The sequence below is a fragment of the Artibeus jamaicensis genome, unplaced genomic scaffold (assembly GCF_021234435.1).
Source record: "Artibeus jamaicensis isolate MK-2021 breed Jamaican fruit bat unplaced genomic scaffold, CSHL_Jam_final scaffold_754, whole genome shotgun sequence".
Lineage (NCBI taxonomy): Eukaryota > Metazoa > Chordata > Mammalia > Chiroptera > Phyllostomidae > Artibeus > Artibeus jamaicensis.
This window is the reverse complement of record NW_026522054.1, coordinates 5,879,003-5,901,190: the sequence shown is the minus strand read 5'-3', so window position 1 is coordinate 5,901,190 and position 22,188 is coordinate 5,879,003. Positions and strand designations below refer to the sequence as shown.

At 44.1% G+C, this 22,188-nt stretch overlaps 1 protein-coding gene across 2 annotated transcripts; it reads right to left on the bottom strand.

The window, feature by feature from the left end:
• Positions 1-1,453: 1,453 nt before the first annotated feature.
• LOC119035974 (complement factor H-related protein 4-like) lies at positions 1,454-21,945 on the bottom strand. Of its 2 annotated transcripts, XM_053659606.1 has the most exons (11): positions 21,743-21,945; positions 20,757-20,934; positions 18,623-18,817; positions 18,028-18,204; positions 17,537-17,713; positions 17,154-17,336; positions 6,589-6,783; positions 5,985-6,155; positions 3,300-3,476; positions 2,924-3,106; positions 1,454-1,803 (listed from the first exon to the last, which is right to left on the bottom strand). In XM_053659606.1, the coding sequence occupies exons 1-11, from the start codon at positions 21,815-21,817 to the stop codon at positions 1,607-1,609; spliced, it is 1,908 nt and encodes a 635-aa protein (XP_053515581.1). In that variant the 5' UTR covers positions 21,818-21,945; the 3' UTR covers positions 1,454-1,606. The 2 variants fall into 2 exon arrangements, with proteins under 2 accessions (XP_053515581.1, XP_053515580.1); XM_053659605.1 differs by lacking the exons at positions 17,154-17,336; positions 17,537-17,713; positions 18,028-18,204; positions 18,623-18,817 and adding an exon at positions 8,095-8,268 and having other exon boundaries at positions 1,456-1,803; positions 21,743-21,941.
• Between the last annotated feature and the right edge of the window lie 243 nt (positions 21,946-22,188).

The following is a 22,188-nucleotide window of genomic DNA, read 5'->3' as shown; positions in this document are numbered from 1 at the left end:
CTCCACCCAGCAATAGAGTGGGAATAACTGGGAGTCCACGTCCCTTTAACTGTCCTTGTCCTGTACGTGACCTCACGCAGCCTCAGTCCTTAGGGTCTGTGAGCACCAATCCGTGTATCTGGACCCCCACTTGGCCTCTGCACCTTCTTGTCCATAGAAAAGCACAGATTTTGTGTGTGTGTGTGAACCCTTAATACACTGTGGCAGATCCTGGCCTGCAGCATCCTTGTGTGTTATGCGTGCTGGTGAACAAATGCACACAGATGACAGAAGTCCTCTGGAGAAAAAGGGACAGCATTGCCACTCTCTTAGAGAGAGAGAGACAGGGCAAGAGGACTAGAAGTCCCCAGCCCCTGCCTGGACAGGCTTTTATTGCTTTTCCGGGTACATTACATGGAGGATGGCCCTCGTTCACTGCAGGGGATTACCTTTCACAGATAACAAAGTAAAGAATGCTATTAATTACTTCAAAGAGAAGGATATTGCAGATGAAGGGGAAAAGTGGTTGAACTGGTTACACTCCATACTTGGGAGGTTTAGCACAGACTTTAGGAAGTTGCAGTAAGCCCTTGCTGCCTCAGTTCAGGGTGAAAGAGTTTTAGCAAAAGCCAGTCTCATAGCAGTCTAGGTACAATGCAGGCCTGATTTCCCAAGGGTAACCTCTCTGTGGGTGTGGTCCTGCGTGCCACTCCCTGCCCACTAATTTTCCACGTGGAGGCTCAGCTACATTTCCATGCCGCACAAGACAGTTCCCTACAATATACCACACCACAGAGCACAGGAGTTTCAGTGCATCCTGGGATCGAGATGTTCTTAACTAATGTGCTTCGAGGTCCCTTGTCATTAAAGGTATACTGTATTCAGAGGCTCACAATAGAAAAGGGAAAATGTGAAGTCTCACCCAAACTAAATTGGAGACTGGTTATTAAACAGGGTTCAGTTTGACAGGAACTTCAATGAGTTTTTATATGCTTTCACAATAAGCATCGAGAAAATAAATATTCAGTTTCTATATTTACTTTGCATCAAATAAATTGTTGTATGACTAGATATTATAAGATTTGCAACTTTCAAATAATGCATTGCTTTTGTCAGATAGAAGAGCAACTCCCTGACACTGTGACAAAGTTCTGACCATGCACAGGGGAACAGGACAAAGGATGGATGTGTTTCACCCCCAGAAACTCCTCCCCTGGTCCAGGGACATCTTGGCTGACCGCAGCAAGGTGACAGACTGACAGGCCTGTTCTCACTCACTCTTTTCCCATCTAATGTTTTCACCATATTAGTTCCCCCAGTAAATTGTAAGCTCACATAATTTGACTGTTAAGCCTTCAATCCAAAATGCACAAAGCCACACTCTTATCCACAGTGAGTTCAATAATCTCTAGGCAAGTAGTCCAATCCCCGAAATGGTGAATAATGATTGTCTTGGCACAAGTGTAAATGCTGACATAGTTTATTTTAACACCTTTGGGAGAAGATCAGGTTGAAAGTTCAGACGACCATGTGGTACTGATTTCCCTGAAATAAAGTAGAAAAGAGCAGGACATGTCGGAGATTTGTAGCAAGGTTGAGACAGTGTCGGTGGCAGGCGGAACCTCCTTCATTCACATCTGGGCAACTTCACTATCCCTTCCCGACACATGGGTTGAAATGACTGCCCTGACGTCACTGCACTGTGCCCCGATTTACACGTAAATTCAATGACTTCCCCTGTTTTTGCATAGTACGTCTTGTTTTCTTTCCCTTTCAGCTGTATGTTATTTTTATTGAGGATTTCTTCACATATGACACATGGATCTGAAAGTAGAAAAATAAATAAAACAATGAATAATTTTATTTGTGGACTAAGAAAGCCCCGAACTAATGAATGGTTGAGGACAACAAAAGGTGATGACGTAATCTCAATGGCTCATATTTATTAACGTGGGCTAAGTACTGTCCTTGGCACTTCCTGTGACATCCTCCAGCTCCTTCATGGGGCAGCTACTGCTAGTCACACACTAGGAGACTGAGGAAAGGCCAGTTCAGTTACACTGAACTGAAATGAAAAAGAAAACAGCCTTAAGTCCCAGTAATACCTTTTTCCAGTTTTTATCCAAAAAATCCAAACACTAATTCGAAGGATACATATACCTCTAAGTTCCTAACAATGTGATTTACGATAGCCAAGATTTGGAAGCAGCCCAAATGTCCATAAGTAGAAGAATGGATAAAAAGAGCTGTGGTACATTTACATTATGGAATACTACTCAGCTGTATAAAAGAAGGAAATCCTACCTTTTGTGAGAGCACAGATGGACCAGAAGAGCATTAGGCTAAGTGAAAAAGCCAGTCAGACAGAGACAAGTATCATACGATTTCACTCATATGTGGAATGTAATGAACCAAATAAACTAACAAAGGGGAGGCAGACCCACGAATACAGAGAACAGAGTGGCAGCTGTCAGAGGGGAGGCGGTAGGGGCTGGGTGGACTCATGGACATGGACAATAGCATGGCGATTGCAGGGGAGGGAGGTGAGGGGAGGTACAATGTGGTGATGGGAGGATGAATTGTGATGCATGGAGGTTGACTGAAGGTTGTGAAATATAACGTATGTACAGATGATGTGTTGTAGAATTGTACACCTGAAACCTGTATAATTTTATTAACTAAGTCATCCCAATACAAGCATTAAAAAAGGGAAGAATAATCAGCATGTCTGAACATTCTTGTGTTAAAAAAAACTATGTCATTGTTTACATAGGAACTCTTCAAGCATCTGGCCTTATACATGGGAGTGGGAATGTCCAGCATCTGGCAGAAAAGCTGTCTGACACCGCAGTTCTAGAACCCACTGCAGGAATGCTAGACTGTGAATGAGCTCTGAAACATTCCTACAATTTTCTCAGGAGATGGAAGAATATGGAGAACTTACCTAGACATTTTGGGGGTTCGGACCACTTAGCATCACTGCAGGTTACGTAGTTAGGACCCCAAAGTTCGTAGTAGGCCTGGCATTGGTATTCAACTCTAGACCCTGGAGGGTAGGCAGCCAGTGGGAAGGAGGTGATGTCTGCATTGCCAACAGCTGGTGGAGGCCCACACTTTTCTGTAGATTCTAAAAAACAGCATTTTCAGGGTTGAGGGAAAATTCTGGTCTTATTGGAGACCAGAAGCCTCACGGGAACCTTGAAGTCCATCCTACACTGTAACCTCGTGACTTAAAAGTGAGGGACAGAACCTCCCTCAATGAGCACCATGTTTCAACAGACTTGTCTGGACAAGGGAAACAGTGGAACAAAAATACTTACTGAAGCAGCTTGGCAGGCGGGACCAGCCCTCCTCCCCGCACAGCAGGGAGCCCGTGGTGTTTCCATCTCTGGTTTCATACCCATCCAGGCACTGGTAGTCCAGCGTGTCATTGGGTCTAAATGCTTTTCCAGTGATGATGGCTGTGGCATTCTCGAATAGCGGCATGTCACAATGTTCTAGAGGGAAGCAGAGTTGACAATTGTAGGTGCAAGGCCATACCATGAATAATGCAGCAAGGAGACCTTCTTCAGGCAGAAGTCACGGTTACCCTCAGTGTGTGACACCAGTGAGGTATCACTGGAAAATGCTCTGACACTCAGTGTCACTTTGTTCCAGAGCATCCCACTCCAGATTTCACTGTGGGTCGTTTTCCTGTCACTCAAACCTCTACATGTATAGAGAGAACATTTAGTCACATCCATTTTCACCTGCATGTCACAGGATGCTACTGAGTTACACTGACATAGTATGATGACGTTATCATTTTAAGGACAATGAGTTTGTGAATTAAGGTGCAATGTATGTGCTGATGCACCAGACATACTTGGAACGTGTATGTTAGAGTTGGAGTTGTTGGATGCACAATTCACGTATTCACACAGGGCACCGTCTCATCCACGTGATTGTTATCGTAGAAAACTCATCCAAATTGAGCACAAAATGAAGTGCAAAGGTACAGGCTTTCATGAAAGAGAGCCCATGACAAGCAAAGAAATGGAAAACAATGTTATGCAAATTAAGAATTGATATCTTGCAAGTCAACTACCTCATTAGCTGATGTTGAGATAATGAACTTTATTATTGTATTCAGTATTTCTTACTGAGGGTAATGTTTAGGAGATTTATCTTATCTAAGTTGTATTGAGTAATATGTATTAGCAGTTCTTGGTGATTATGTGGTATGGAAAAAAAGATGGATGGAAATCCTAATATCAGTGGGATATTGCATGTGAAGTCATCCATCAGCGACTGTTAAATTTCACATGTGATTGGTCCTAGAACATTCCATCCCTGCCCCTCCTATGTCTCTAGCCTCCTCCTTGCTGCCCCAAAACCAAGCCAAAGTCCCAAGTTCACTGCCCTTTGGTGACCATGGAATTGAGAACCACAAGTGGCTGAAAGGAAGCTTAGAGGTATGCACCCAGATGACCTCAGGTCAACTTTGCTCTTCCTTCTCACCTCAGAAGTTTATTGGGGGAAATAAGCCTTTGTCAATTAAATCCCAGGGATTTGATCATTCTATAAATAATTAGACAGATTCCTACTGAATCTCCTCCCATGCCGTCTATCATCAGATGAAGATGGTACCACTTCCACAGATTCCTCCCACTCATCCTCGCATCCCCATTTCTACTCGTGCCCCTGAAGTACCATAGTTCCACTGTCTGGTTATCACACTGGGGACAGTAGTCCATTGTCCCGGGAGCAGCCTCCTGGCAGGTGCCCATCAGGGCAGATGCTGCCCTTCCCCTACCGGGAACCCTGCAGGGCCTCCCCCTGCAGGTCCGTTACTTTTCACTCAGTGCTTCCCAGTTCACTTGGACCACTTTTTCTCCTCCCCACTCAGTTTGTGCTATACTGGCCATCAGCTAGCCTCAAATAAACAGAATTCCTTTCTTGGTTAAGTCATTTCACTTGAAAATCATCTCACTCTGAAAGTCGTCCTTCCAATGACCATGGGGACTCCTCATAGTTTGAAGGCTTTTGTGTTAACTTCCCTGCTGGGCCTTCCAGCACGACGCCCACACATGGGCGATGGTCTGTGGTTTCCTGTGAGGAGTCAACTCATGTCCTGAACAGCATCACTCACACTCACTGAAACCCGGGCTTCTTGCTGTTGGTTATTTTTTAGTTATTCTTCTTATATTCTGTTGCATAAGCTTTAGTTTCTCTTGAAAACAGTTTTAGTGTTTAATGCCTATAAATGTTCTTAGTCCACCATATTCACTGAGGGAATTACTGGTGGGTGTCCTGACCCCTCCGCATGTAGAGAAAGCAGGAGAAAGAACAGCGTTAGTTCCCCTGGCTGTCACGTGGGACGGGCCCACTGGTTCTGAGTTCCCACCCACACTCAGTGATCGCGGCTTCTCTGTAGGTGTAGAAGAAGACTCCCATTAAAGTTCAGCTCTAGTATCTCAGGGTTTATAATACAATTCCATTAAATTTACTTTCTCATGTTCAAACAACACCCACAAAACAACTTACAGACTGCTGTCAACTTAAAATGAGAAAGTCAGTTATAACTGGTGTATTAGTGTCTGAATGTATCACACCCCAGGACTAATACACGTATATTATATGTGAAATGTTTGTGATATGTATATGACTTTGGGCAATCATTGTATTTATTTAAAATTTTACTATATTTTAAATCCCTCTTCAATGAGCAAATTAGCATGATTTCCATGCAAATACTTAAGTGACTTTGATCTGTTTAATTCACAACCTTTCATGACATTCATGGGGTCTAGTCCTACTGTTGTTTAATGCAGTAAAGTAACATAATCTACTCATGATCGAAATTTAAAAACTATTTAGACACAACTAGAATGGAAACATGTTCATGTCTTCAAGGCAAAGAAAAGTTAATGCGTTGAGCTGGAGATTTGCTACAGAAAGCTTTCTGCAGAGATTTGTCAGGGTCTCAGAAAATCACTGGTTGGATGTGAGAGCAGTGTACTTACTGAGGCAGGAGAGAGGAGAGGACCAGCCATTCTCCATGCATGTGATGATGCTCTGCCCGCTTTCATGGCTATAACCAGGGTGGCAGATAAGGTTTGCAGTTTTACCCTGTAAATACGTCTCTCCATAACGTGGAGAACGTCCATGCTCCAAATTGTTGACAACACACTTTCCTGAGAATGGTAAAATGATAATGAAAACAACCCCATCAATTTGGTGAAAGTCATACATTAAAATGTATTACTTTTCAGGATATTTAACAGAGATTGATTAACATCCCACTAAGACAGAGTTTAAGGAAAACTAAACCCTCCACCAAAAGTTTTTTTAAAAAGAAAAGTCAGTATTACATAAGATTTATCTGTAGTTTTCAAAATTAGAATATGTATAAGTGACATAGATATTCTTGTAGAGTCTATTTTTTCTGCCTCATGTCTTTGATGAAGAGCCTCTCATAAAACAAGCGACCTACACTGGTCTTCCTGCTCACAGAACTCAGCCCTCCACCTTAGTTTGGGGACACAGCTTTGACTTTATCACTTGTTTAATTCCGCCCCCCCCCCACGAAGTGTCCCCACCTTCACAAGAAAGAAGGGGTTTACTTACTGAGGCAGGGAACGTCAGGTGACCATCCGCCTGGTGTGCAAGTAATTGTACCCCAGTACGTTTGACTTGGCGTCACATAGTTGTTGTCACAGGAATAGTAATACCATTGTCCCACGGCAACTGGGAAGTGTGGTCTGTTTTTCTGTTCCTCATAGAGGACTCCATGTTTTATTTCTGGTAATTCACATGGTTTAACTTGCAATAAAAAAAGTTTAAATAATGTTTTCCTTTAATAGAATCTAATGAGAGATAAGTGGTTTCCTAGATGAAATATATTCTCTTATTAACATAGTCATCCTCATTGCATTAGGGTTTCCAGGACAAGAAAGGTTGTAAACTCAGATGATGTAAAGAACACCTGTTTCTGGTCACTTCCCGACATGCGCACACGCGGAGTCGGTCTGTTGTTCACTGAAACAGCACAGTGCTGCCTGGCAGTTCTGTCTGGTGAGTACACAGACACGCTCCTTGTGGCGGTCACGCTCACTGAGTCTGTGTCACGGTGATGCCAGCATCCTCTCTAAGGGCTTCACAGTGTCACATTGATGTGGACGTTTGTCCTGAGCTAACACTGAAGCCATTGACCTCCAATTAGCATCATTTTGTTTTTTCACTCATGGAGTGTCCAGCTGGAGCGTGGACGTCTCTTCAGGGAACTGATACGTGAGTAAGAGGAATGTAAAGGCCGAGGCAGAAAGCTCTTGGAAAGGGGCCAAAGAAACCTCCCCAGAAATAAACGCCCTGCTGACCTGAGTGGCACTTTGTGACATGTGGTGGTGTCGGAAAATCAACTGTGTCTCCCACTCTCCTTCCTCAGAGAAGGACCCACTGCCCATCCCCTTGAGTGTGAGTGGACTTAGGGACCCTCTTGTAAAGGTAAAAATGGCTGAGGTGATGGTGTGTGAGCAGGTCATAGATGGCATCGAGGTGTCCTTCTTGTGTCTCAGATCACTCACCTTGGGGGCACTTAGTCCCACTGCGGATACTATGGAGACCCCGGGTGGTTAAGCCCTGAGTCTCCTGGTCCCCACTGCACCCAGCCCTCAGCCCAGAGCCTGGGCCAGTGTCCTACTGCCACCAGAGAGTGACTGGGACTAGGGGGCTGAGCTGCTGACCCCGTGACCCCGAATGAAAAGGTGGTTGTTCTCAGTCAGTATCTTATGTGGAAAATTTCACAAAGCAATAAATAACTAATATACTTGTTTTTAGACAATATGAGCCTTAGCTGATGTTTTAGTTCAGGTACTAGAAGTATATCATTTACAAAAATAAGTATACATAAATGCACATATTTAATATGGAATAGAAAACCTAAAATTTTCAATTCTAATTATATGATTTTATCCTTTTTAAAACTGGCTACTTTGAAAAGCAAAGAATGTTAGGAAACCCTCAGCTTTAAACCCCCAGTAAGTCAATAACGATGAGTTATTACGTCCCCATTTTTGTGTTTAAGAGTAGTAATTTCAGAAATAGGAAGCAGGTCATGATTTTAACGGAACTTACCACTGCATCTTGGAGGAGGTACCCAGCCTCCATCAGTGCATCTTGTCTCATTTCCTCGGGATGAGGGATAAAAGCCATTGTCACAGCGGTACGTGATCACATCTTCCAGTCTGTACTTGGTCTCATTCGGTGTGTAGAGACCGTGAGCAATAGCTGGAGGGTCACAGGTTGTTTCTGAAAGGAGAAAGGACAGGTGGGTGATGCAGAAACCACTGCCCAGGAAGAGTCAAGTCCATGAGAACAGAGCAAATGTTGTTAGATTCCCCCAGACATTTTGGGGTATCATCTAGCTTTTCTGTGACCCATTTTCCAGTCAAGTTTCCATGAGCACATTCACATGACTCTAATATCTGTGAATAGGCATTCAGTCTGTAGAAGACAGTAGAGAGAAAACTATTTATTTTATTTTCCCTGGAAATTAATATATGATAATCATCCTACAAGTTATTCTCTGATGTCACAATACACACTGTCCCTACGAGTCCATTCATTAAACCCAGAGACACGTGCAAGTAGGAAGGAGAAGAAGTTGCAGGTCGGAGGGAGCTGAGTGTGCAGCTCTGTGTCCAGCTTACCTCGTCCATGAGCCCGGGAGACCCCCAAGGTGACAATGACACTGATCAGGGACAGCAGCATGCTGGGCATCCCCGATGGTGCAGTAACACAAATGTCCCCACTGTGCTCTGCGGGTTGTGAGTGATGGTTAATGTGACCCTGAATTTAAGGGCACTGCCAGGATGTTCATTTCACTTAGTGAATATCAAATTTCAGAGAGTTTTGCAAGATCTGTAAATTTTGGTTAATCATTTCACAATTATTTCTTGACTTTACTTCCTCCTTGTACTTGTGCAAATTTCCATAGAAATCGTACCACACCTGATCCAACAGTGATATTAAAAATAATTAAAATTAAACAACTCTTGAAATGGGCGAGGTTCTTTCTCCACCCAGAGATGGCGTGGGAATAACTCCGAGTCTACGTCCGTGTAACTTTCCTTGTCCTGTACGTGACCTCACCCAGCCTCAGTCCTTAGGGTCTGTGGGCACCAACCTCTGTATCTGGACCCCACTCGACCTCTGCACTTTCTTGTCCATAGAAAAGCACTGATTTCTGGTAAACCCTTAATAGACCACAACACAGAGCACAAGACTTTCAGTTCATCCTGGGCATCGAGATGTTCTTAACTAATGCGCTTTGAGGTCCCTTGTCATTAAAGGTGCACTGTATTCAAGGCTTACAATAGAAAAGGGGGGATGTGAAGTCTCACCCTAACTAAATTGGAGACTGCTTATTAAATAGGGTTCAATTTGACAGGAACTTCAACAGTTTTGTATATGCTTTTAGAATAAGCATCAAGAAAATAAAAATTCAGTTCCTATATTTACTTTGCATCAAATACATTGTTCTATGACTAGCTAGTATAAGATTTGCAACTTTCAAATAAGGTATTGCTGTGTCAAATAGAAGAGCAACTCCCGACACTGTGACACACTGTGACACAGTTCCGACCACACACAGGGAACAGGACAAAGGATGGATCTGTTTCACCCCCAGAAACTCTTCCCCTGGTCCAGGGACACCCCAGCTGATGACGGTAAGGGGACAAAGTGACAGGCCCATTTTCACTCACTCTTTTCCCATCTAACGTTTTCATCCCAGTGTTAGTTCCCCCAGTAAATTCTAACCTCACATGTTTTGACTGTTAAACCTCCAATCCAAGATGCACAAAGCCACACTCTTATCCACAATGAGTTCAATAATCTGTAGACAAGTAGTCCAGCCCCAAAATGATGAATAATGATTGTCTTGGCACAAGTGTAAATGCTGACATAGTGTATTTTAGCACCTTTGGGAGAAGATCAGGTTGAAAGTTCAGACGACCATATTGTATTGATTTCCCTGAAATAAAGTAGAAAAGAGCAGGACATGTCTGAGATTTGTAGCAAGGTTGAGGCAGTGTCGGTGGCAGGTGAAACCTCCTTCATTCACATCTGGGCAACTTCACTATCCCTTCCCTACACATGGGTTGAAATGACTGCCCTGACGTCACTGCACCGTGTCCCGATTTACACGTAAATTCAATGACTTCCCCTGTTTTTGCATAGTACATCTTGTCCTCTTAACCTTTCAACTGTATGTTATTTTCGCCGAGGATTTCTTCTGATATAATACAAGGATCTGAAAGTAGACAAATAAATAAACAGTGAATAATCTTTTTTTATTGTGGACTAAGAAAGCTCTGAGCTAATGAATGGTTGAGGACAACAAAAGGTGATGACGTAATCTCAATGCCTCATATTTATTAACGTGGGCTAAGTACTGTCCTTGGCACTTCCTGTGACATCCTCTAGCTCCTTCATGGGGCAGCTACTGCTAGTCACACACTAGGAGACTGGGACAAGGCCAGTTCAGTCACACTGTCCAAGGTCACGGAGCTTAGCAGGGGGACGATGAGTGTGGACCCTGGCACGCGTGACTCTGAAGCCTTGACCTCTGTCTGTGGTGTGCACGGCACCCACCCCTGTGAGCTTGTGTCCAGGGGAGGTGTGTGGACCTGCTCTATGTGGTCCTGCTCTTCACTCTGCATTTCCCATTCAGCTGGCAGTGACCACAAAAGCTCCAAGTTCACGGCAACATGGATGTGTCGGGAGCTGACCAACAGCCATCCCTTGACACAGTTGGGATGGATGGGATGCATCTGCACAGCAGAGGAAACTGTGGCTGGATTTCTTGTCTTCGCATGTTTGTCTTTCCAATTAATAGGTGGTGGGATTTTTAGACACCTGCATTTCAAGTCCAATAATTTGCATAATTCCAATGAAGTTGTACAAAATAATTTCTTGGCCAGAGAATGAAGTCCCCCCTAATGAAGTAGCTCCTGAATATTGAAAAGTTGATGGAGTAACAGCCCCTCCTCTACCTTGGACAGGAATATGTATTAATTAGAAGTACACAGGCAAAGAAACAGGAGAAGCTGGTTAGCTACTACAGACTAAGTATGTACAAACAATTACCAAGGAGTTAGAGTCCCTATTACATAAAGAAACATTTTGGACAGAAAGATAGATAGCTAAGTTAGACAATACAAAGGCCTTATAATGAATTTCCTAACCTCTGCTCAGTCTAGCATATCCTTTTGCCCCACGTTAAATTCTAAGACCTTTAATAAACAATAAGACATTCAAACTCTGTACTTGGAGCTATTTCAAATTGTCTGATTAATGGTTCTCCTGGTAAAAACAACTGTTGTTTAACATAACTGAAGCTATGGAAATGCTTGTACTTTTCCTGGTGACCTCTGTATTGTTTTTTTCTGCTTAACTGATCACACCATGCACCTGTACCTTCAATGTTATACAACAATCTCTATAAAAATAAAGCCTAAGTCAAATTCTACGAGTTCAGTCAGACCCACAGAGGCTGGCTGTTCTCTGGCATCCAATCGGGTGTCTAACTCTTCATTCGTTGCCTGCACCGTCCATCCTTCTGGGACCCTGGACCCTCCTGAGGCTGGACCCCGGCATGGATGGAACTGGAAAGCATTATGCTAAGTGAAATAAGCCAGGTAGTGAAAGAGAAATACCAAATGACCTCAGCTACTAGTGGAACCTATCTGACAAAACCAAAATGTAAGAAAATATAACCACAGACAAAGAAATAAAGAACAAACTGACAGTGACCAGAAGGGGGAGGAGATGGATCATGGGGGGAATACAGGAGAGCGTCCATCATGGAGCATGTACAAAGGACACATGGACAAAGCCAAAGGGGCAGGGTCGTGGGTGGGAGGTGGGAAAGTGCTTCCTGTGGCAGTCCACGACCTTATGACAATCTAAGAGTCAGTGCATGCTGAATGTTAGTTTACACTGAGTGCACAAGCACACAGGTGCATGTTTATGTCAGTGTGGGGGAAGGGTTCACTGAGCCCCTTCTGGATGCCAGGTACTGCGCTTGCCACGGGGACTCGGTTGTTGTCCATTCTTGTGACGGTATTTTCTTCATTGTCTTGTGACAACACTCTGTTACGTGTGCCGTTCGAGACCAAGATGAGTTCTTTGTAGGAGAGTGTATTGTGCCGGTAAAAATGTATTTGCCCGTTGCTACGGGTATATTGTCAGTCCTTGCAATGCATTGTAATTTTATTTTGATTTCAAAGATCTGACCATCAAGAGGCAGTAAAAACACTTCCGGACTCTTGGACACGCCCACGAGGCACCAGTGGCACACAGTTCTTGGGTTCTAAATGCTATTTGCAGATTTAAACAAGACATCAGAGGCTCTTGCAAGCATGTGTGTGCACACGCGAGCAATTGGCGGGAGATGTACACGCTGAACATGGTACAACATGCTGTGCTAAGAACAGAAAGGCTGAAAGAGTAAGTGGGGATTCAGCCAAAGCTCCAAGAATGCGGTTTGGGAGACAGCCCCTCGCCAAGACTGGGGTCACCCAGGCTGCTATTGGAAAAACAAATATGACCGAATATGACAAATAGATTATTAAACAATGAATTTTTGCTGATACATACAGCATTTTTAAAAAAGAACACCAAATCTTTCAACCCATCATGGAAGGACACAAATTCTTGCTCCAAAAATTGGAGATTGGAGGACAAACCTAATGATTAGCCACATCTTTTCAGGTGGAGGTTGAACTCATGCAGCGTTGGTGAAGCAACACTTACCTCTGTGCAGGAGGCACAGTGGATGAACGCAGAAGGACGATAGGACTGATCTGTGAAATCACTATTTTGTGGCCACCAATGCAATAATTGATGAAAACCGAGTGTGACAGGTGCCACGACTATTGGGTAACAGACCAGGAGAAGCACTATGTGCACAGACACCAGCATTGATAGCAAAGGGACACGTCCCTGCACGTGACAGGGAGCTGGCTGCCCCCGGTGACTCGGATTCCATATCCCGGCTCCTTGGTGGCAGCGGTCTCCTCATTGGAGCTATGTTTCATGTTTGGTTTTAACACAGAGCAACAAGGTACCACTTCAGTTATCTGTAGCTTAATTCATTATAGCTTTACTTTTATTTTTAAACTTTTATTGAATTTCCTGGGGCGACATTGCCTAATAATATTATGCACATTTCAGGAATACAAGGCTATATAGTACATCATGTCTGTACTGTGTAGTGTGTTTATTATCCACAGTCCCCTTCCCTCCCATGTACCCCCTTCACCCTCTTCTATCTCCCCCGCCCCCCTTCCCTCTGCTCATCACCACACTGCAGTTCGTGTCTATGGGTTTTTATTTTCTTTTATGGTTTGTTAATTTTGTCATCGTTTTCAGTGAGTCCCTGAAATCTCCCCCTGACAGCTGTCAGTGTGTCTGTGTGTGTGTTTCTAGCTTGTTAGGCGATTTTGTTTATTAGATTCTACACAGAGTGAAGTTTTCCAATGTTTATGAGACATGTCCCTCTGACCAGCTTATTTCACTTTGCATGACACTCTTCAGGTCCATCCATGCTTTAGCAAAATGTAATATTTATATCTTTATTTTCATCCTAAAGTATTACTGACTTTGCATAGCTAAAATATGTATATTCAACCTATTTTTATTAATTATGTGTTTGAAATATACAAACATAAAAATCATATTTCAGACTCTGGTGTTTGAAAGTTTGCAAAACTCTTCAAAGCAGTAAAACCATGAAAATGATACTCTATCCATCCATTTTCATGCACAGCTTTTTTCAGTTCTCAACATGTGTCGTCCTACTTTTTATGTGTATTTACCCTAAATTAACATATTTCCTGGTTCAAAGGTGATATTTGTTCCATGGGGGACTATGGGAAGTGAACCCCAACTCCTACCCCCATTATGTCTACATCCGGTACAGCTGTGGTAAGTGTGTCATTGCACTTCCTGCCGGTCTCTGCTCTGTACATGCACAGTCACTGTTCACACCATGTTGCGAGGACATGTGAATGTGTTTATACTGATGCTGAGTTTTCATTGGTGTGCGTGCTGCTGTCCCCTCAGTCATGCCCTGAATTGGACTCCACCTGCTCCGTGTGACGTGTCTGAGTGCATGTATGCAGTGGGGAGACAGTGCAGAAGATCATGCCTGTCACCATCTCTGGTGTGTATTTTGCCAGGGCAGGTAATAACCGCTGGCATCTTCCCAACAACACAGGTGTAACATAATTTGGTTTTCACGTGTTTGTGAACTGATTATATTTTGAAGATGGAGACAAGCATTTTTCCCATTTCCTCTGCAACAAGAGTCTCAAATGGCCTCAGAACTTTTAGACAAAGCGTTGGAGAAGTTAGGGGAGTGGCTGGGTGCAAGTGGGCCGTGAAGAGATGGCTGTGATTTCTCACCACGGATGTTTCACAAACAGAACACACAGTATCGTGGTTTGCCACATTTTAATGAGATCCTTTTCAGAGTGATGAACTGGTCTTCCAGATTACAATGACATCTTCCACATAATATTTACCACAAATTCTCACTCATGAATGAACATGAGGTAAACTAAACTTGAAAAAATGAGAAGAATTGGATTTAATGACAAAAAATTCTAAATGAATGTATTTTAATTTTCAGACTGCAGTATAACTACATTTTATTCACAAGTGGGATACATCAGTTTGCCTTCCTGACACGTTACTCGGAATTCAGAACCTGGGGACTTCTCACGGTATCCAGAACGACAGATGAATTCAACAGTGTCACCTGTTTTCGAATAAAGTTTTTTGTCCTGTCTCCATTTTAACTGTATGTTATGTTTTTCCATCATTTCTTTTGATATTACACATGCATCTGAAGGTAAAAAAACAATGAACATAAAATATTAAGCAGTACATAAACATTTACTACAGAATCTTACACGGTCATGTAGAATATTCTACACGATTCAGGAATTTATTTTTGAAATCCACTTGCAAACAATTCATTGAGAAGCCATCATGTAGGAGGAAGCCATTTAAAACTCTTCGTGATCTAAAATTGAGGTACTGTGTGGAATAATTAAATGCTATCCTCCAAGTTCTAATTTGAAGCGTATGACGTGACAAAGATCTTTTGTGACTGTACTGACTTGAGAATTTTTCAAACGTCATGTCTTTACACATTAATATGCGTCATCAAGATTTCAGTGAAATTGTTCATTACCTCAATACATTTTTACTTCAAAATGGAGGTAGGAGCCATTTCCAGACTCTTCTGACTGGTGTAAGTGAATTTGGACTCCAGTTCTGCCCCTTCCAGCACCAGGAGCACTGAACGTGCTGGCAGTGCCACAGAAGGGGACACATACTTGGGGGATAGTGAGTGTGGTCTGGCCCACAGGAGCGTCAGTTAAGGGATCAGCATCGGTGTGTGTTTTGCCTCCTTTTCAGATACTAATCGAGTATAAAGGTGTGAGTTTGTTAGGGGGCTCTATTCTGTTCCATGGTATATGCCTCCTCTTATTTGTGTTTTCTTCAATTTAGTTCCACAAAGACTTATATGTTTCCGAATATAGGTCTTTCCTCCCTTTGGTTAAATATATTCCCAGGTATTTTAACTTCGGACAATTGTAAATGGGGTTGCTGCTTTGGAGATATCCCCTCACCCCTGTCCAAATGCCCATCATCAATAAATCAAAAAGAAGTGCTGGGGAGGAGGTGGAGGAAAGGGAACCCTCATGCACTGCAGGTGGGAATGCAGACTGGTGCACCGCTGTGCAAAGCAGAATGGAGATACCTCCAAAATTGAAAGGTCATACAGCCTTATGACCCAGTGATGCCACCTCTGGGAATTATTCCAAAGAAACTAAACATCGAACACTAATTCAAAAGCCGAGTGGTATACATACACCACCATGTTCATAATAATATTATGTATAATAGCTGAGAATTGGAAACCACCCAAGAGCTCGTCAGCAGGTGGCTGGATAAAAAGGCTGTGGTACATTTACACAGTGGAATACTACTCAGCTGTATGAACACAATTATAATTTCTGAATACAGGTCTTGTACATTCCATTTACAATTTTTGAAGCAATTGTGACTGGAATTGCTTCCCTAGAAATATCACCTCACACCTGTCTGAATTCCTGTCATTAACAAATCAACAAGCAGGAAGTGCTGGGGAGGAGGTGGAGGAAAGGGAACCGTTCTGCACTGTTGGTGGGAATGCAGACTGGTGCACTGCTGTGAAAAACAGTATGGAGGTACCTCAAAGAATGAAAAAGAAAACAGCCTTAAGTCCCAATAATACCTCTTTCCAGTCTTTATCCAAAGAATCCAAACACTAACTCAAAGGATACATACACCTCTAAGTTCCTAACAGAGTGATTTGCAATAGCCAAGATTTGGAAGCAGCCCAAATGTCCATCAGTAGATGAATGGATAAAAAAAAGCAGTGGTACATTTACGCAATGGAATACTACTCAGCTGTATAAAAGAAGGAAATCCTACCTTTTGTGAGAGCACAGATGGACCAGAAGAGCATTAGGCTAAGTGAAAAAGCCAGTCAGACAGAGACAAGTACCATATGATTTCACTCATATGTGGAATCTAATGAACCAAACAAATGCACAAAGGAAAGACAGACTCATAAATACAGATTACAGACTGGCAGCTGTCAGAGGGGAGGGGGTGGGGGCTGGGTGGACTCATGGACATGGACAACAGCATGGTGATTGCCGGGATAGGGGGTGAGGGGAGGTACAATGTGGTGATTGGAGGATGAATGGTGATGGGTGGAGGCTGACTGAAGGTTGTGAGACAGAATGTAATCAGTAGATGAAGTGTTGTAGAATTGTACACCTGAAACCTGTATAATTTTATTAACCAAGTCATCCCAATAAACGCACTGAAGAAGGCAAAAAATCAGCATATCTGAACATTCCTGTGTTAAAAAAAACTATGTCATTGCTTACATAGGAACTTTTGAAGCATCTGGCCTTGTACGTGGGAGTGAGAATGTCCAGCATCCAACAGGACAGCTGTCTGATCACACAGTTCTAGAACCCACTGCAGGAATAATGCTAGACTGTGAATGAGCTCTGAAACATTTCTGTAAATTCTCAGGGTATGAAAGAATATGCAGAACTTACCTAGACATTTTGGGGGTTTGGACCACTTAGCATCAATGCAGGTTGCATATTTAGGACCCCAAAGTTCATAGTAGGCCTGGCATTTGTATTCAACTCTAGACCCTGGAGGGTAGGCAGCCAGTGGGAAGGAGGTGATGTCTCCATTGCTAACAGCTGGTGGAGGCCCGCACTTTTCTGCAGATTCTAAAAAACAGCATTTTCAGTGTTGAGGGAAAATTCTGGTCTTATTGGAGACTATGTACATGAAGCCCCACAGGACCCTGAAGTCCCTCCTGCATTGTGAACCTGTGACTTAAATGTGGGGGAGAGAATCTCCCTCAAATGAGCTCCACGTTTCAACTGACTTGTCTTGACATGGGAAACACCACAATGAAAATACTTACTGAAGCAGCTTGGCAGGTGGGACCAGCCGTCCTTGCCACACACCATGGAGCCCTTGGTGTGTCCATCTCTGGTTTCATACCCATCCAGGCACTGGTAGTCCAGCGTGTCATTGGGCCTAAACACTTTTCCAGTGATGATGGCTGTGGCATTCTCAAATAGCGGCATGTCACAATGTTCTGGAGGGAAGCAGAGTTGACAATTGTAGGTGCAAGGCCTTACTATGGATAATGCAGCAAGGAGACCTTCTTCTGGCAGGTTTCCTCTCTGTGGTCTTTGAGTGGTTTCCTAAAATTAATGTCTACCAATAGGCGTCTTTATCATGCTATTGATATGTCAAGGAACTGGCATTTCCCCTTATACACACTTGAAAAAATAAAAGCAAGTAAGTCCATTGACAAAACAAGAAGCTGATGTAAACTTTCTTCCACAGTGATTACATGTAAGTCTTAGAAGATGACGAACAGCCTGGATCTCAGACCCGTTTTCTTACCGACACGGATGCATTTGGGAGGAGGGGACCAGCCGTTCTCCGTACACGTCATCGTGCTCCGCTGGTTTGGGAGACTGTAACCAGGATGGCAGGTAACTCTAACAGACTGACCCTGTGAATACTTTTGTTCGTACCTCGGATCATGTCCATTCTCCAGGTAATTGAAAACACATTTTCCTAAGAATGATAAAATGATAATGAAAAACCCCCAACAATTGGTCAAATGAGAAATTAAAATGTGTCCTCATATTTAAATTAGAATGCATAAGCATACAATAATAACATATAGAATAAGAAATACTAAAGCTGCTATCAAATATTTTTATGAAATATAATATTAAACATAATTATCTGCAGTTCACTATTATAATATGTAGAAATGATACAGGCATTTTTGCAGACTCTGTTTTTATCTCTCATGTTTTTAATGAAGAACCTCTCATAAAACAAACAACCTACATTGGTCTTCCTGCTCACAGAACTCAGCCCTCCACCTTAGTCTGGGCGCACAGCTTGGTCGTTCTCACTTGCTTAATGCCCCCTGGCCCCCCTGTGAAGTGGCCTCATGTGCACAAGGAGGAAGGGGTTTACTTACTGAGGCAGGGAACATCAGGTGACCATCCGTCTGGTGTGCAAGTAATATAATCCCAGTAGCGTTCTGTAGGCGTCACATAGCTGCCACTACAGGAATAGTAATACCATTGTCCCACGGTGACTGGGAAAAGTATTCTGAACCTGCGTGCCCGGTATAGTTTCCCATGCTTTATTTCTGGGTATTCACATGGCTTATCTTGAAATAAAACAAAAAAGTATCAATAATGTTTCAATTTAATAGAATCTAATGAGAGATTAAAGGTTTCCCTGATGAATTATAACATTAACATAGTTATCCTCATTGCATTAGGGTTTCCAGGACAAGAAAGGTTGTAAACTCAGATGATGTAAAGGACACCTGTTTCTGGTCACTTCCCGACATGCGCACACGCGGAGTCAGTCTGTTGTTCACTGAAACAGCACAGTGCTGCCTGGCAGTTCTGTCTGGTGAGTACACAGACACGCTCCTTGTGGTGGTCACACTCACTGAGTCTGTGTCACGGTGATGCCAGCATCCTCTCTAAGGGCTTCACAGTGTCACACTGATGTGGACATTTGTCCTGAACTGACACTGAAGCCATTGACCTCCTATTTGCATAGTTTCATTTTTTCACTCATGGAGTGTCCAGCTACAGTGTGGACGCCTCTACAAGGAACTGATACGTGAGCAAGAGGAACGTGAAGGCCGAGGCAGAAAGCTCTTGGAAAGGGGCCAAAGAAACCTCCCCAGAAATAAATGCCCTGCTGACCTGAGTTGGCACTTTGTGACATGTGGTGGTGTCAGAAAATCAACTGTGTCTCCCACTCTCCTCCCTCAGAGAAGATGCCCATTGCCCTCACCTGTGAGTGTGGGCTGGACTTAGGACCCTCTTATAAAGGTACAAATGGCTGAGGTGACAATGTGTGAGCAGGTCATAGAGTGCACAGAGGTGTCCTTCCTGTGTCTCAGATCACTCACCCTGGGGACATTAGTGCCACTGAGGCTCCTATGGAGATGCCAGATGTTAAGGCCCTGGGGCCCCTGCACCACCAGGGAGGTGCCCACTTGGAAGCCAGTCCCAGCTGGACCCAGTCTGAGGCCCACACTCTGGGCCAGTGTCCCAGTGCCACCCAGAGAGTGACAGGAAACTTGGGGGCTGAACAGTAACCCTAGTGTTGACTCTGTGACCCTGAGTCATGAGAGAGTGGTTGTTCTCAGTTAGTATTTTGGGGTAAATTTTTACACAGGAGTAAATAAGTAATATACTTTAGATGTGAATGTGAGCGTCTTAGCCAATGTTTTAGTTCGATGTAAGAATATGTCATTGTGAGAAACAATTATACATGCCCACACTATTTAACACTGGAGTAGCAAAATTAGAAGGTTTCAGTTAAGATATATGAGCATTTTGATCCTCATTTGAATTGGCTACTTTGAACAGCCGAGAATGCGTCTGCAATCCCCTGCATTACGTTCTCTGTAGTGGAAGTGTGGTGATTGAATGTGTCCCCATTACATTAGGTGTTCAACAGAAGTAATTTCAGAATTAGGGCAGATTATGATGTGAGTGGAACTTACGGGTGCACTTTGGAGGGGGTGCCCAGCCCATTTCGGTGCATTTTGATGTGCTTCCTTGGGTGTATGGATAAAAGCCATTGTACACTGGTATGTGATTCTCATCCTCCACGTCTGTGTTTGGTCCTGTCAGGAATGTAGTGGCTGTTGGCAATAGTTGGAGGATCACATGTCAGTTCTGAAAAGAAAAAGGACAGGTGGATAATGCAGAAACCACTGCTCAGGAGAAGAGTCAAGTCCATGACAGTACAGAGAATGTTGGGAGACTCCCCCAGACATTTTGGGGTATCATCTAGCTTTTCTGTCACCCACTTTCCAGTCAAGTTTTCAAGAGCATATTCACCTGACTCTAATATCTGTAGAGATGCTTTCCTACTGTGGAACTCAGAAGACAGAAAACTACTTATTTATTCTCCCTGGAAATGAATATACCATAATCTTCCTACAAGTTATTCTTTGATGTCACGATACACACTGCCCCTACCAGTCAGTTCATTAAACCCAGAGACACGTGCAAGTAGGAAGGAGAAGAAGTTGCAGGTCGGAGGGAGCTGAGTGTGCAGGTCTGTGCCCAGCTTACCTTGTCCATGAGCCTGGGAGACCCCCAAGGTGACAATGACACTGATCAGGGACAGCAGCATGCTGGGCATCCCCGATGGTGCAGTAACACGAATGTCCCAGCCGTGCTCTGCGGGTTGTGAGTCTGCCTCGTGAGCGGTGGTGAGTGTGAGCCTGAATTTCAGTGCACTGCCAGGAAGCTGGTTTGTTGAGGTCACTTAGTCAAAATCAAAGTTCAGAGAGTTTCGCAAGATATGGAAATTTTTGTTAAAAGTTTCCCAATCTCTCCATGACTTCCTTTCCTCATTGTACTTGAACTACATTCCTTTGTGATATTAACACACCTGATCAAAGGTGACATGAAACAGTAATTTTTTAATGAACAATTCTAGAAATGGCTGAGGCTCTTTCTCCACCCAGAGATGGAGTGGGAATAACTCCGAGTCCATGTCCCTCTAACTGTCCCTTGTCCTGTGTGTGTCCTTTCCCAGCCTCAGTCCTTAGGGTCTGTGAGCAGCAACCACCAAAGCTACTAGCAAACGTTTGTTAAAATGTTACTATTCAATGTGACTTAAGTCTTTATTACTCAGAAATGTATGGTTAATATCTTATCCTCGTAAGGACCCATTCACATTTCCTGTGGGTTTTTTTGAAGAGCTTCTCCTGAAAGAAAAGGCGTTCTGGGACATTTTTGCTCCCAGAACGCTCCCCTTGAGCTCATCGTTGTCACTCAGATTTCATCGCCCTCATGTCTGTGCACCTTTGTCTCTGGTCTTTGAAAGGTTCACACACAGGTACCTCTAGCTCAAGTGACCCCCGTGTCCAGCCTGGTTGCAGTGAGGCGCCACTATAGCCCCCCACCCTTTCCCCACGGCGTCCATCACGCCTTCTGCGGGGCGCGGGAGAAACAGAGACCCGTGGAAATGGGAGACGGGACCCCCTCCCCCCCCCCACACACACATGGGGCTGGGGGGCGGGGCGGGGGGCTCTCCCGCGGCAATGCCTTACCTGCGGCAAGCTGCAGTGAAGGCAGGCAAGGGTCGACCAGAGTCCCAGGGCTGATCGTCCCGCTCCTCTCCCCATACCCAACCATCCAGCTCGGCCTGTTACCACTAACCTCTCCTTAGAAGAGTTCAGAAGAAAAGCAGAAAATCAATCACGCTGCGGAGAAAGGGTAGCCTCGCTCCGCTGGCGGGAGCAGTGAGCCAGGCAGCTCCGTCCCCCTACCCCTAGCCAGGGGCGGGCGCCCGGCGCCCCGCCCTCACCATCCATCACCCCCCTTCCAATGTCGGCCTGGCCCTGCCGCCCCCGCCACCATGCTGCCCGCCCCTTGGCGCTCGAGTGTCAGCGCTCCCCGCCAGGGGTGGGGAAGCTGGGCGGGGACCCAGACCCAGCTGCGGTGCTGGCCCTGGGGGCCTTGGGGATCCCGGGACGCAGGGCGCGCGCAGCTCCTC

Excerpts from the sequence above, each read along its gene's own strand:
- LOC119035974 (XM_053659606.1), bottom strand. The coding sequence starts at position 21,817 with ATGGGGAGAGGAGCGGGACGATCAGCCCTGGGACTCTGGTCGACCCTT. Across the intron at positions 18,818-20,756 it reads CTCCCAGGCTCATGGACAAG|ATAAGCCATGTGAATACCCA; the intron begins GTAAGCTGGGCA and ends TTTTATTTCAAG. Across the intron at positions 3,477-5,984 it reads CTCTCCTCTCTCCTGCCTCA|AACATTGTGACATGCCGCTA; the intron begins GTAAGTACACTG and ends GCTTCCCTCTAG.